Raw genomic sequence first — 16634 nt, forward strand, 5'->3', positions numbered from 1 at the left:
AGAGCCCCAGTTACACATCTCAGCATTAGATCTGAAAATCAAAATTTCTAGGGGAGATGCAGGCACCACATGTGCTCGGGCACCACATGTACTTGGCAGCAGCACATGGCTCAGGCAGCATATACATGTGCTTCCTTTATTTAAGTTGGTTTTTATAGGAGTTCTCCCAAGCTGCCCCACCAGGGGTTTTCCATGTAGATAGAGTCGTGCTGGAGTGATTTCCAAGGGAGTAGATTTGGGATCCCTGATGGTCTTCTTTGAAATTCCTTTCCTGGCCTTTGTTCCTGTTGAAGCTTCTCTCTTGGTGGGGAGGGGAGTGAGGATGGGGGTAGGAGAGGGCAGTCTTCTTGGGTCTCTGTGTGCCAGGTAAAGGTCTTATTAGGCCTTAGTTTCTGTGTCCACTAGGTGTCCTTTGGCAGCCCTGAGGGTTTTGGTTTAGTACTTCACAGGACTTCCACTTTAATGGGGACCCTTCTCTATCTACCCACCTACCTGCTTCAAAATAGTGAAAGAGTTTTGCAAATGAGTAGCAGTGATGGTTGCACAGTATCATGATATTACTCAGTACCACCTAGTCTTAGTGCTCAAAATGGCTATTCAAGGTAAAATTTATATTATATATATTTTAACTCAAGTAGAAGAGAAAAATGCAACTAAGTCTTAAGGAAAGAGCAACAACATGTCATTTGAACATGTGGAATGGGGGGGGGTCATAGATATATGCTTCCATGATGTCATTTCCAATAAAAAGCATCATTGCTCTGGACCACCAAGTTCACTTGTTGGGGGGGGGGTTTGGGAGCCACATCCCACTGTGATTAGGGCTTACTCTTGACTCTGTGCTCAGGGATCACTCCTGGTAAGGCTCAGAACTGGACTTTAGAGAATGGACTTAGACTCTGAGATCAATACCTGGGTCTCTTCCCCTTTCCACAGTCCATTTCAGAAGCTTAAATTTTTCTCAGCAGCCAGTTCTATCCTGGGAGGGTTAGGGTTTATCTGCTCAAGGATTGATATAGATTATTTCATGGTTTACCTGTTCTGTATTAGCTGACTTTATCAACTAGGAATCAATGCTGAGAACACACTGGTTTGAATCTTAGATGTGTTTTGTATTTGTCATAGGGGGAATACAGAATACTTCCAACCTTCAGTTAATTTTTCTTTTTTGTATTTTTTCCTTTTTCTTTTTCTTTTTTTTCCCCTTTTTTCTCCCGACCTATACCTAGCAGTGCTCAGGGCTTACTCCTGGCTGTACACTCAGAGATCACTCATTTTGGGGTTTGGGGGTCCATATGACACCAGAAATTAAGCCCAATTTGGCTGCAGTACAAGTACACTACCAACTGTATTATCTCTCCAGTCCTGAAACCTGCTGTTATCTTTAGCACACGAAGATAATGGCACTCTCAAAGTCTCAGTGCACTCACTAATTTGTACTCACCCCGTTGGTATTTGTATTGGTCTCTTTGAACTTAATTAAAATCTAGGATTCAAAATATTCCACAGATCATCATTGGACATCAAATCTGGTGATTCTAAAACATAAGTTATTTCTACCCAACAAGTCAGTCCTTAGCTGACAGGTTAAGACTTTGTGCTTCAGGATTAGACACCTTCAATACGCTGAAGTGAAGAAGGAAGATATGAAGAAGTCTCAGGAGACAGTTATCACCTATACAGGTCCCTGCAGGAATTTTTAAGGGGGGAAAGACGCAGTGACCTTACCTCGTAGCACATGAAGATGCCAAAGGGTTTGACGGGCTTGATTCTGATGCCGATATTTCCTTCAGTGTTGGGTGGCAGGATGTTGCCCTTGTTGTCGATGATCTAGAGCAAGATGCCTATGAATTCCACCTGCAGAACTCCCCAACATGCGTAATTGACTCAAATACTGCCTGACTTATTCATGTGAGACTATGGAGATGGTTGTGGGAGAGGGTATCGTGGGAGAAAATAGCATAAAATCATACAGTCTTTGAAATTGGAAAATATGAAATACAAATTATGGGATCTATCTCTTCCATAGATGTAGAGGCATCAAAGATCTTCCTGTGAGCCAAAATCAGGGATCAAGAAAAATTAAAAGGGGGGCTGGAGTGATTTCACATTGGGTAGGGCATTTGCCTTGCATGCGGCTGACCCGGGTTTGATTCCCAGCATTCCATATGGTCCCCCAAGCACCACCAGGAGTAATTCCTGAGCCAGGAGTAACCCCTGTGCATCGCCGGGTGTGAAAAAAAGCAAAAAATAAATAAATAAATAAAAGCACCAACTGATGGATACAGTCACCTGCATAGAATCCAGACACTCTTTCCCATGTTTTGCGTGAGGTTTCTGCCTTGGAGCTGCACTCATGCCTTGAGACTATGGGTCTCAACAGAAACATCCCCAGGACACCAGGGAAAATAGAAGGATGCTGGGGCAGGGACCTGGCTCATTGTCACCTAGTGTCACAAAGCAATCCAAGTCTAGCTGAATCCTAACTTCTCTCTGTCACCTGCTTTTAGGGTCAGACCTGAACATCGTAGGGTAAGAGAGATTTCCCCATGGAGCCTGGCTTGCTCTTCATTCCCCGAAGAACACCACAAGATATTCCCTGTTTGCAAAAGAAGGAGAATTATAATTGTTCAAAGTGTCCAGGATAATAACAAAGCAGCAAGCATCATCCCATAGTGGCCCTGTTCACATGTGCCATTTTATGCGTGTCCCTGTGTATAAGCTAGAAGGCCTGGTTTTTAGGCTCCAGTAACCAATCTGACTCTATCCAGCAGATATTTACAGGGTAGTTCCGTGCTTGGTTCTGGGTCTACAGGATCCAGCGAGGAACTCAAGAAAAAAGAAATGGGGACTGTGGGTCTGTAACATGGGATTGCCTACTGCATGCCAGGGATGTTTCCATTTGGCAGGGAAAGTCCATGAAACTGAGTCACATTTACGTTGTGCTGTTCAGCAGTGATAGGATGTTTAGTGATGCTCTTTGAGATCGTATTGTATGTTTGTATGTGCTGTGTGTCTGAGTGTATATGGTACGTACAGAAAGATTCTTGTCTCTCCTCATCCCTGGTGCTATTCCATGATCAATACATGTGTGCCATCCCCAGAAACACCAGAGATGAGCTTCTAGGGACACCTCTGTACTGTCCATGTGATTGGTGTCCTGGAAGGAATAGTGAAGAAGCAGGACTTCCTGCTGTGGACCTCTACGAGTCTGGAGAACACTTCCTATCACACTGCCCCTGAGTTCTTCTGGCTAATATTCACAGAGGAACGGTGATGTGTCCAACATCCCCCTCTATATTGTTGCCAAACTGTGCCTAAGCACAATGGTTTCTTGATAGATTATCTTTTTGAAAATAGGGGGAAGTTAGCCTAAACTCTGTCACTGTCTCTTGGCATTCGAGAAGTGTCTACAGTGGGGTCCTGGGGCATACACTTCACATGATTCAGCTCATCTGTTGGACTTGGTTGCCGAGAACAACCTGGTTCACCCAGCGAGGACCCCAACCTACCGTTTCTGACTGTCCATAGGCCTGGTGAAGCTCCAGGCCTGTTTGTTTGTTCCACTGTGCTTGCTCTTCGGGCAGCAGGGCCTCCCCACCAGTACAGCAGTGCTCCAGGGTCGGGAACTTGAGACTTAGGAGAGAACAACGCAGTCAACAGGCTCTCACAAAAGGCTTCCTTGTTGCTCTGCCCCAGGCACCATGTGGTGTGTTAAGAGCTCCCAGCTATCAGCAGAATCTTTCATCTTCTACTTCTTTGTTTTCTTACACCCTTCTTGGCATTCTACTAGTGCTCAGGGACAAGAGGAAGTAATTTACTTCCTGTTTCTGGTTTGGTGGGGAAGCTCAGGACTCAAGGAAAGTTCAGGTAAAATTTGGACTGACCAGGAAGGTAAAAATGTGGTTTTCTTTTTTTTTTTTTTGCTTTCTGGGTCACACCTGGCAATGCACAGGGGTTACTCCTGGCTCTGCACTCAGGAATTCCTCCTGGCAGTGCTCAGGGGACCATATGGGATGCTGGGACTCGAACCCGGGTCGGCCGCATGCAAGGCAAACGTCATACCCGCTGTGCTCTCGCTCCAGCCCCATTTTTGCCATGAAGGTAAAAATGTGTTTATAAAAACTCACCTGTAGGAATACATTCTATGTGTCTAAAAGTGATATTTTAAAAAACATAAATCATAAAAAGGAATTTTCCCCCAAACATGCTGAAATCGTGATGGCACTGGCTCTTAGGGAAAGTGAGGTTTTGTATATTGAAAAACATAGTATTTTTGAGTGACGTGTGCAATTTAATAGTTGGAAATACATTTGCTCAGGGAAGATTAAATGAAGTGGAAGCAAGGATCAAAATAATAGGTGATCAAGAGAAGGAAATTTAAAGGGAATAGAAAAATCTTATAAGAACATTATATGAACATTTCTATGTCATTAAGAGTAATGTGATCTAAATACTCGTTGTGTTTGCCATAATTTTCAGTTTACAAACAATCACAAAATAGCATGGATTCCTGAAGAAAATGAAAAGTGATTGTGGTTTGGTACAGACTAATCCAGGTGGCTCTTGTGGTTGAGCAAGTTGGCAGACACCCAGTTTACCTTTTTAACCTCTCCTGGTACATACTGTGCCAATAATGACAGCATGAAGGTTGGTTTCATTAAGGATACCTTCCTCATTCTTCTGGAGCTTTAGCTAAAATATGTAATCTTATAGAGTCTCCCATGGGGTAAATATTTATGCCTGGATTAGATTTAACTAGGTTTGGACAAAGGTCAATATCTGAGGAATGTTGCAATATGTGGTTGTAATTTGCACTTTGAAATCCAGAGGAAACAAAATCCTGCTGGAGAGATGTCTAAGGATAAGATCATCTTCCACTTCAGAGCAGCTTCAGAGAGGTGTCACTGAGCTCTTGGCATTCTAACTTATGTTTAAGACATATTAGTTTTTATTTTGAAGTACCAACTTCAATTTTAGAGTTTCTCAAAGGTACAAAAATGTCATGAAGTTCAAAGACATATTTTAGTTTAACTAGCTTTAATACATAAATGTGGAAAATGAAAAACTAAAAACGCAGGATAAAACTATGTATTCAGTTAGATTGGTAAAAATTAAAAGTATGACAATAATTACTGTTGGAGGTGGAGGTGGAGCAGTAACTCTCTCACTATCTGATTGGTCTTTGAATTGGTTCTATACTTTGGGAAAGAGAGTTTCCCAAACTCCCAAAGATAAAGTACAACATCAGTGTAACCTAGAAGTTTTTCTTCCAGAAAAACTACAGAAATCTCTGCTTATCTGCATCATGGTATACATATAAGAGTTCAAAGCCACATTGATCATTAGCCCCAAATTAATATATACCCAAATATCCAATAATGCAAAGCCAATAAAAATTTGGCATATCAAAAATAAAACTGGATAGGGACTGGAGGGATAGTACAACAGGTAAGGCACTTGTTTTGCTTGGGGCCTATCTGGGTTTGATAACTAACATCCAATATGGTCCCCCGAACCTCCCAGGAGTGATTTCTGAGTTCATAGCCAAGAATAACCCTTGAGTACCACCGGGTGTAGCCCCCAAACAAAAATAAAATAAAACAGGATGTTATACGGTAATAAAAACCAACCACAGCCAAGTAGCAACTAGAATACAATGTTGAACCAGAAGCCAGATATTATAAAAGGAATATAGACTTGCATGATGAAGTTCAACAGCAAGTGAAATAGAATGGTTTGGTCATAGGGGGATTGACTCACACCCGGTTGTGCTCAGGCTCTGAGCTTAAGGATCACTCTGATGGTGCTTGGTAATCATAAGGAGTGCCAAGCATTGAACTGAAGTTGGCTACATGCAAGGCAAGACCAGGCCATGCAACACATCATCAGACACTCCCTACCCGTTCTCCAAGAGTACCACACCACATTTGATGGGGTTCAAAAATAGGCAACGAATCATAGAGGAAAATATATATGTATATATACATATATGCATATATTCATATTTTCTGATATACATACAAAAGCTCATATCACTCAACCTTTAACAACAAGTTAGTGATATCCTAAAGAATGTCTTAATAACCCCTGCCAAAATAGAACAATCTTCATATTGTTTCCCTTATGGATACTTTTTTTGTAGCAATTTCAGCAGTTTTCCATTAACAAACAATGTCACTGTCACTGTCACTATCCTCCCGTTGCTCATCGATTTGCTCAAGTGGGCCCAGTAATGTCTCCATTGTGACAATTGTTACTGTGTTTGGCATATTGAATACATCACGAGTAGCTTGCCAGGGGGTGAGATAGTCTCGGTAGCTTACTGGGCTCTCTGAGAGGGGCAGAGGAATCGAACTCAGGTCAGCCACGTTGGCTGTGAGCAAGGCAAACGCCCTACCTGCTGTGCTATAGCTCCAGTTCAACAAACAATACAAAATATATTACTTTGGTTGTGCTTTAGGACAGGGCTTGGGGATTGGGATGGAAACATCCCAAATATGGTGGTGGGAAGGTGTAATGGTGGTGGGATTGGTGTTTGAATATTAAATATAATAATCAAATATTGTTAACTACCTAACTACCTTGTAAAATTAAAAAATTATAAAATTAAGAAATTATAAAAAAGAAAAAAGACAAGGTCCTTAATTTCGTACGATCTCTCTGAAGATTATTTCCTTAGGAGATAAGCTGTTAGAGAAAAGAAGGACGTGAACATCACACATATCAGCATAGTAGTCTCTTTTAAGAGCAGCAGAAAGGCATGAAGTTCTCTGGGGATACTGACAATGTCTTCTGTAAATAAATTTACAAATTGGCTATTGGCAATCTGTAAATTTATGTCTGATCTGTTTCTGTTTGTGAGGATTTCACAACAGAGATGTTTAAGACAGAATTAATTCACAATGATGCAAGAATCATGGTGTACTTAACTCCTACCTTTAAGTTCCTATTAATAAGCTAATTTGACTGCCAATAATGACCACACCAACTGCACACACACAGAGACACATCGGAGAACAAGAATTAATAAGAGTCAGATCGTGCTAATAAAGTTTCTTAAAGTCTTCCCCCAAAATTGTTGTTACCATGCATATCCATGTTTACCTTACCTGGCAGTATCCTGCTGCAGAATCATCCGGTATACAGCTGGTGCAGCCAAACATTGGGTGATGGGGTATTTTAAGAATGTCTAGAAAGCAAGAAGAGTTTTATTTTATATAGTTAAGTTTTAAAAGATCAGCTAATTATTAAGTATCGCCAATTAGAAATTTCAGTAGCATTTTTAAATTCTAATCAACTTTCAGCGAATCTATTAATTTATTAAAATTAATTAAATGATTTTTTAAATGTATATTCACATTGTCCTTTTTACAGTTCTAGTTTTACCATTGTCTAATGTAATGCTCCACCCACAAATCACCTCTCCTTGCCCTTGCCCCACCCGACTCTAGCATGTTTGTGCCTGTCACCTGGCCACAGGTATGCAGCATTGTTTGGTGACTTGATGAGACACTTACATAAACTAAGCCACTCAGCTTCTAGTTGTCTGACCTGGCCATCTGGTAAAAGAGAATGCTAATCTGGGATATAGTCTCTGTGTTTGGCTCTGTGCTCCTAGAGAAGCAAAATCAGACCTGCAAATAGAAATAAGGTGCCAGCACACAGAGAGAAGCAGGGTAGAAGTTGCCTTGATTGCTGGAGTCTTTGTAAGCAGGGTAGAAGCTGCCTTGATTCCTGGGGTCTTTGTGATTCCTGTTCCACTTGTTTCACTCAGACTCTCCTGTTCCAGAATCATGACAAGCCCTGTGACCTTCCTCTGTGTATTCCTTCTCCCATGAAGTCACTTTGAAGTGGGTTTCTGGTACTTGCACATAAGAGACCACTGCTAAGTCCTTATGGCTTAGAGAAAGTAGGTATCACAGGTCTTTCCTAGAACCTGATGTCCTCATCAAATGTTGATTCTATTTATTATCATTGTAGTTTACGACACATCTCGATACTTGTATGTTTCAGAAGGGTTGTGAAGCTGACAACCTGCGATCTGCCAGTTGTCAGATCTGATGGAGAGACTAAACGGAGGTGATAGGGGTAGAGACAGGATAAAAAGCTTTGTGAGTTGGAAGAGTACATTTAAAATTACCTGAATCCATACATTATATAAAGGAAAACATGGGTGGAACACTCCATGACATTGAAACTAGAAGTGTCTTCAATGATTCAATGCCATTTGGCTAGACAAACTAAAGATAAACAAAGCAAAGATAAAGAAGTGGGTCGACATCAAACTCACAAGCATCTGCACCAGGAAATAAATGAGAATGAGAATTTTAAAATGACAACCAGAGACTGCGAGAGAATAGTTATCCAGACCCAGGTTCGATTCCTCTGCCCCTCTTGGAGAGCCTGGCAAGCTACCGAGAGTATCCCATCCGCACGGCAGAGCCTGGCAAGCTACCTGTGATGTATTCAATATGCCAAAAACAGTAACAACAAGACTCACAATGGAGACGTTACTGGTGCCCGCTTGAGCAAATCAACGAACAACGGGAGGACAGTGCTACAGTGCTACTCATCTGACAAATGGTTAACCTCCAAGATATGAAAGGCACTGATAGAATATAGGAAGAGGAAGAGAAAAAAAATACTCCAGCCCCATCAAAAATGAGGAGGGGAGAGAGAAACATAAACTTCCTTAAATGAAACATAAACATCATCAAAAGGTAAATGAAAAATTCTTCGCTTCACTTATCAAGAGGACAACGCAAATCAAAGCACAAGAAAGATATCATCTCATACTGGTGAGATGGTCACATATCACAAAGAACAAAATTAACCAGTGTGGGCATGGATTTTGGGTAAAAGTGACCCTCATTCACGTTGATGGAAAGGTTGACTGGCTCAATTTTTTTGGAAAACAATATGAATGATCTTCAAAAACTAAGAATCAAGCACCCATATGCCCAGGCATCTACTTCTTGGCATCTACCCCAAGAGCCAAAAAAAAAAAAATCCATTAGAAATGATAGCTGCTGCACTCCTGTTTATTGCAGTACTACTCACAATAGCCAAAATATGGAAATAGCCCAAGCGTCCAAAAACAGTTTACTGGATAAAAACAAAACAAAACAAAATTATGGTGCAGACACACAATGGAATACTACTTGACAATAAGAAAGGATGAAATCTTGAAGCTTGCTGCTCGGTGATTAATCTGTAGAAGTATGATGCTGACTGAAGTTAGTCAGAAGGAGAGGGACAAACAGAATGATATATCTCATAGGTGGGGTAGAAAGAAATACAGTAGGCTTATACAAATGCTAATAGCAAAAGAAACAAGAGAACTGCCCTTCAGTAAGCTTATCTCAGGAGAGAGATGCAGGTACTAGTATTGGAGAATACTGGGGGCATACTTAGGGAAGGGGTAGTGTTATGCATGAAACCTTATCAGATTGCAAGCCAAGGTACCGAAAATTAAATTTTAAAAAATTGAACAGTCTTTGATTTTCAAGGCAGTGCCTCCCATCATTAATGAAAATGGAAGAAGTATTTTATTGTTTAAAAGTATCAAAGGGGAGCAGAGAGATCGTACAGCTAGTAAGGCCTTTGTCTTGCACACACGGTTGACCCAAGTTTGATCCCCAACACCTTGTATGGTTACTGGAGCATCACCAGGCATAATTCCTGAATGCAGAGTCAAGAGTAAGCCCTAAAAACTGCTGGGTGTGACTCAAAACTAAAAGCACAAAAAAATTTAACAAATGTACTAAGTAAAAATACAACAGTTTTCAACTGATTTCTAAAGTGTAAGTTGGGGGGTATGGTGCCACCAGCAGGTCAATTTGTACCTGTGAGGCGGGTGCATCACCAGCCTGATGGCGCCTTCAGACTTCCAGATACCCCAAAACTGTTGCTGTGCCTTTGGCCAGACTCCAAAAACTTGGGCAAAGTTTACCAAGAAAGTAAACGGCCAAAAGTTAGGTATATGGGAGATACACCCACAAACCACCTCGGGCTCAGCTATATAATTGGAGGCAAGGCCTCTCTGGTTCCTGATTGAACTGCTTAATGGCAATGATCCCAGAGACTCAGAAACAAATCTCGAAACTCAGCGGCTTTTGGCAGAAATGTGTCCAGGCCCCGCAGTAGGTTACTGTTGCCGGGTCACCCCAGGGAGGAAAGGGTGCTGTCCCTCCACCTGCTCCCCGTTGGCGGCTCAGTGACTGCCATCCTTCAGAGGCCATTGGACAGTCAGGTTTGGGCCTGCAGTGACAAGACACACGGGGCCTCACAGGATGGGGGTGTAGCCGGCCCTTTCCTCCCTGTCCCAATGAGACCCCGAGTCACCACCCATGAACGGCCTTTCTGGTTCCTGATCAAGCTGCTCAACGGCCATGATCCTGGAGACTCAGGAACAAATCTCGGAACCCAGCAGGTTTTGGCAGAAAGTCCTCCGGATTGAAGTATTAAAATTTCAGAATTTCAAAATTATGTGGCCACTACTGTAGCCACACGACATCATTTGTTATTCAAAACCAGCAATAGAAAACAAATTGTCTACTGTTGCCTTTTCAGCAGATCTGAGTGTTGGGTTATAATCCCAAATAATAATGGTGGGTCTGGTGTCAAAATATTAAATGTGATCAAAGTAGAGAGAGAGCAATGTGGAAATCAACTTCCCCACAGGTAGGGGGAGGGTGTGGGATGGGAGTATAGTGGTTTTTTTGGTGGTGGAGAATGGGCACTGGTGAAGGTTTCATTGTATGACTGAGACTTAAACCTGAAAGCTTTGTAACTGCTCTCACGGTGATTCAATAAATAAAATTATAAAAAATGAAAAAAAAAAGTGAGATGGAGTTCATGCCCAATTCAATCAGCTAATCAGTGGATGAATAAATAGCAGTACTCCTACATTAAAAAAAAATAAAGTGTAACTTAGAAAAACTAATTCACTGAGATAATTCAAGCATAAATATTCAAAAAATTTTTTTGAAAAAGCAACTTATAAACTCTTGTTTTACAGATAAGAACAAAAACAAACAAAAAACCCAACCCTCTCTTTGTAGATTAAGTTTCAGACTGATAAGTGAAAAAAGAAAAACGTGAAAAAAGAAAAACGTGAAAAAAGAAAAACGTGAAAACAAAGTAAACTGGGAAAAATGTCAAACATGGGAAAAAACACTAGATCTGTCACATTTGAAGGGCTATGCATTTAAATCCTTCAATATATTAACAACACACACACACACACACACACACGTAGAGACATGCATACAGGTTCCTGGACCTTGCAGGATTCAGAACTCAGGAGGCCTTAGCTTGTTTCAGTGCTTTAATTTTTCAAAATGAATATTCTGTGTCTCAAGTCTACGCAGTTCAGTCCATAGGTCTGGGGAACACTGAAATATGCATTTTCTTTATGATTACCTCTGGATATGATTCTGATACAATGACTGGTTCAGAACTTCAAAGCTCTTTGAGAAATTCAGGACCTAGGTTATATGATTCTAATGGACTCCTTTGCAAAACAACATCACGGTATCATGGTCCTCCCGTTATTCATCAATTTTGCTTGAGCGGGCCCAGTAATGTCTCCACCATGAGACTTGTTGTTACTGTGTTTGGCATATCGAGTACATCACGGGTAGCTTGCCAGGCTCTGCCGTGCAGGCGAGATACTCTCAGTAGCTTGCCAGGCTCTCCGAGAGGGGTGGAGGAATTGAACTCGAGTCGGCCATGTTGACTGCGTGCAAGGCAAACGCCTTACCGCTGTGCTATTTCTTCAAAATACAAATTTTGAACTTCAAATATAAGGTTTTTTTTGGAGTTTGTTGATACTAGAAGATTAGTCTTACCTGAATAATTGTCTTAGGGTCAAACTGAGGCATATGGTGAATGAACAGAGTAGACCCTGCTGTCCATGGCTCAATCAGTGCCCCCAAAACAGCTAGAATCCAGCCTGGATCTGATAGGCACCACATGATATCAGATGTCTTCAGCTGTAGTAATTTCCTGCTAACTCCAAAATACAGTAATATCATCAGCTATACAATGATGTAAGATATTATTAAGTGCTGGGGACTCTTCTTGATTCAAGAAGAACCCCCCCCCCCTTCTTGCCCTTCATTCTTGTGTTTTGTAAGGAAAATCAGACCCACACCCATATCCACTCCCCAGAGTGTTGCAAACCATATTTTCTTGTCATCTACAATGTTGACTGGTTAACACAATGAATCACACTGGTTCTGAAGTCTGGGAACACTATTACTCTTTTTCTATGATTCAAATCTGTTATAGGTAGAGTCCCAGGGAATGCTAACAGCTGTTCGGGGATAATGAAGAATGTGCCTTTCTGAGAAAAGCATCAAAACACAGCAGAATCAGAATTGATAGATGGAGAGACAAAAACTAATCTGAAGGTCAGGATGCTATTGCTGAAACAAAGTCTGGGTGGCTCTGTTTCATGATCAAGTAAAGTCCCTTACTCCCTCTTTGACTTCATTGGACCTTGAGAAGGGGTATTGTGGAGAGAAGAGAGAATACCAATCAGTACCCCATCTTGGCTAAGTATACTGGAGTTAGGCAAAGGGAAATAATTAGAAAATGGAGAATTGTAAATTTCTCATTTTTATCCTTTCTGCTTCAAAACTGACCTCCTTTATGTTTATGTTTCTGTGTGTGAGCAGCTTCTTGAGAAGTCACAACTGTCCCATTAGTTCTAGCTTGTAGGGGCCATCCATGATCCCAATTCATCAGCCCTCTCAGAATTGTGACACATATGTGGGAAATTATAAACCAAGGGGTAGACATTTCTTCTGAGTGTTAAGTCCAGCTACTTATAGGATGTATCTCAAGGGTGTCTCTCAGGCACTGCAATCCTGTATTACTCTTGCTTCCCTCGAATTCACTAATTCTTCTCTAGTGTCTCTGGATTTCATCCAATACCATTATTATTCCAGAAATGGCCTGAAGCAGCTCAAGAATCAGTCTTGATCACATCTTGATCACCCTTCCCCATCTCCCACATCAAACCAAGAGAGCTTATACTTCTCACTTGAAAAAATCTCAAATGCACTGACCTCCTTTATGTTTATGGTACCTTATACAAGCCACCTCCACCTTGCATCTAAAACCCTCTCAGTTGCCTTCTTACTCCATTATAATATTTATGACCCATTCTCGATCCTGCAATCAAGTGATAGTTTCTTTCTTTTATTTTTTTTTGGGGGGGGCACATCCAGTGATGCTCAGGGTTACTCCTGGCTCTGCGCTCAGGAATTACTCCTGGTGGTGCTTGGGATCATATGGAATTCTGGGGATTGAGTTTGCTTCAGCAGCATGCAAGGCAAACACCCTAGCCACTGTTCTATCTCTCTGGTCCCCAAAGTGATAATTTCAAACAAATTTGATCTTTCATGTTGATAATACAAATCTGATTAAGTATTTCCTTGATTAGAATATTTTAGTTCCTCTCTGTTTTTTTTTCCTAATAAACCCCAATTCTACATTATGGAGCCCAAGACTCAGCATGGATTATGATGTAATCACTTTTCTAACTCCTGTCCTCTGCTGCCTATTTGACATTAAGAGAACCAGTTAATCTAGTCTGCATGGTTCTCTAAGGGTGGCTTAAGTACTCGTGTCTTTGTATTATTTCTGATTTCATACAAAACTTTCCTTCTTTCAATGCCCATTCTTCTGGGCTTGGCTGTTCAGTTTTTATCACTAACACTCTCTATAAAGAAGTGTTTTTTGCCCTTTGTCTGGTAAATAAATTGAAAATATGTTAGAAATTAATTGGGTTTAGACATTACTAATTAGAGAAAAGAGGTGGAAGAAGAGGTTTAATTTAAAATCTATTAAATGCCTAACCCAAGATTATAGTTTTAACCGCTATGATTATTTGTTCAAGATTATATAAGACTGGGTTGGTTTGACTTGGTTCCAGGGATTATTTCCACTCCAGTTTATGATTGAAAACTCCACGTCTGCAAGAGGAGAGGACCTGGTATCTCAAGTTACACTGCAAGAACATTCTGTCTTCTGTTCACCGGATCCTACAAGCAGTGACAGACAATGCTGCCTCCACCAGTGAAATCCCTTCACACCCCAATATGCCTCCTTGCTCCTTTGGAGACTTTGTCAGCAAACATAGCATTTCCCATCTTCACCTTAGGGAGAACAGATGGAGGATTCTACTTAGATCTACACACACACACACACACACACACACACACACGTCCCAGATGGTGATTTAGTCTCTAAATAGGTGCCCTCTTTCTTACCAGGACGGGAAGGAGGATCGTAAAGCAAGTCCATGGTCATGTTTTGCCATCTTGGGTAAACCTGTGGTCCCACTGGTGAAGAAGATGACCATAGGGTCTGTGATCTTTGACTTAATGCAGGTGTGGTCAGGTGATGCTTCCCTGTGAAGGGATCAACCACAATACGAGAGAAGTCAAGTTTCATCTTCCTATGCTCTGAGGGTAGGTTAAAGCAATTCCTTCGGGTCAGAAGATGGTGTGGGGGTATGAGGGTGGATCCTGGTCCTCCTGGTGCTGGACATCAGAGCTTATGGGTGAGTTGGACAAGTAGACTCTGACATTTGCTCCTTTATAAAAGGGTCAATTCAGTGGATTGTCTTTTAAGTTGAACATTGAAATATCACTCTATCAAATAATGGTCTGCGTGATTTACAAAGAAAAACTCATTCACTCTTCAAAGGAACCCTATGAAGTGAATACGACCTTTTAAATGCTCATTTTGTAGATGAGAGTCTGCAAGTCAGGGAAGTTAAGTAATTTGTCTGAAGACAAATGCCTAGTAGGCAGCAGAGCTAGGATTCAATGCCAGAAATTCTGATCATTGAATGTGCTGTTGATTACACTGCCTTTAAAGAAAACATTCATGGACTAGTATTGCTAGGAATGTAATCTCATTACCTGGTGTTGTGGGTGAGAAAGTCAAGGAGAATGAGGTAGATGCAATGTATATGCACATCTCTGGCATGAGCTAGATATGGCTGGAGAAGCAACCATGCCCTCATTCTGCTTGTGTTCTTGAGCTTCTCCTAGACTGAGTATCTTTTTTCTTTTTTTGCTTTTGGGGTCACATCCGCTGATGCACAGGGGCTACTCCTGGCTCATGCACTCAGGAATTATTACTGGCAGTGCCCGGGGGACCATTGGGATGCTGGGAATCAAATCTGGGTCGGCCGCATGCAAGGCAAATGCCCTACCCGCTATGCTATTGCTCCAGCCTCTAGACTCAGTCTTAAACCAACTATGGTAGCAAAGATATGCTTCTTCGGATATCAGTCAGAGAAACTACAAATAATTCTGATATGGAGAAAAATACTTGTTCTACCGGTCTTGCTGAGAAATGGTAAATTTGCTGACATTTTAAGAAAGATTTAAAGAGAAATATTTTTGGATGGAGGTAAAGGAAGAGGGGTAGATAGAGCCACACCGAGTGGTGCTCAGTTGTTATCCCTGGCTCTCTGCTCAGGAGTGACTCTGGTGCTCCTCAGTGGACCATATGCTTTATTAGGGAGCAAATGGGTCTGCCATGTGCAAGACAAGGATCATAACCCTTGTACTATGTTTCCCAACACTATATTTCTCCTAAAGATTATTTATTTATTTATTTATTTATTTATACTTTTTGGGTCACAACCGACAATATACAGGGATTACTCCTGGCTCATGCACTCAGGAATTACTCCTGGCTGTGCTCGGGGACCATATGGAATGCTGGGAATCAAACCTGGGCTGGCCACATGCAAGGCAAACACCTTACCCTCTGTGCTATCCCTCCAGCCCCTCTTAAAGATAATTCTCTTTTTTTTAATCAATTTAATTTTTTTTCTTTTTGGATCACACCCAGCAATGCTCAGGGTTACTCCTGGTTCTGCACTCAGCAATTACTCCTGGCATTGCTGGGGGATCATATGGGATGCCAGGGATCAAACCTAGGTTAGCTGCATGCAAGGCAAATGCCCTCCCCGCTGTACTATCGCTCCAGTCTAATTATTTATGTAAGCTATTTCCTGTTTAATTCCCAGAATTTAGAATCTAGCTGAAGACATTAAGTGCTGTAATGTTTCTTTTGAGGGGGAGTTGAAGTGAAGAACTTAAAAAATGGAGCCATTATTTTAAGAAAACAAACCTGATTCCTCTGTGTGATTTGAAAAATGCCTGAAGACTTTCAAGATTGAGTTTGGGAAGGGGTGAATGGGGCCTTTCTTTTTCCCAATCTGTCCCTAAGTTTTCCTGTAGGTTGTCTTTACTAGACCCACTTTAGGAAGATGGAAAGTGTTTGCTCCTAAAGCTTTCTACCAGCCACAGACTCATTTTTTCCTGTGCGGTCTCAATTTTTGCTATGAAAAATTCATGTTCATATTTCATCTGATGTAATTATATACATATATTTACACTCACCAACTGCCACTGGAGCCATGTAATCCCATCAACAGCCAAGATCCAGAGACTATAAAACCCTGCTCCCAGAAGAGAACAGCGCAGTCTCCTGCCTCCATGCCTGGCTGTCCTCACCGGGGCCCCTTGGAGGAGGGTGGGTTGAGTTCCCCTCCCCAGCCCGAGCAGAGCCCCAGCAGCTGAAGACCTCTGGTTCCA

The 16634-nt window shown here is 41.5% G+C and overlaps 1 protein-coding gene across 2 annotated transcripts in view; it reads right to left on the bottom strand.

Moving 5' to 3' along the window:
• ACSM1 (acyl-CoA synthetase medium chain family member 1) overlaps positions 1–16634 on the bottom strand; it is a 59932-nt gene that overhangs the window by 11942 nt on the left and 31356 nt on the right. For both annotated transcript variants that reach the window (XM_056138889.1, XM_056138890.1), the window contains exons 5-10: positions 14286–14426; positions 11856–12015; positions 7113–7192; positions 3513–3636; positions 2519–2599; positions 1729–1830 (exon numbers count right to left, since the gene is read on the bottom strand). In XM_056138889.1, coding sequence (XP_055994864.1) covers positions 1729–1830; positions 2519–2599; positions 3513–3636; positions 7113–7192; positions 11856–12015; positions 14286–14426 — 688 coding nt within the window. The remainder of the gene's footprint in view (positions 1–1728; positions 1831–2518; positions 2600–3512; positions 3637–7112; positions 7193–11855; positions 12016–14285; positions 14427–16634) is intronic.

The sequence above is a fragment of the Sorex fumeus genome, unplaced genomic scaffold (assembly GCF_029834395.1).
Source record: "Sorex fumeus unplaced genomic scaffold, SorFum_2.1 ptg000130l, whole genome shotgun sequence".
Lineage (NCBI taxonomy): Eukaryota > Metazoa > Chordata > Mammalia > Eulipotyphla > Soricidae > Sorex > Sorex fumeus.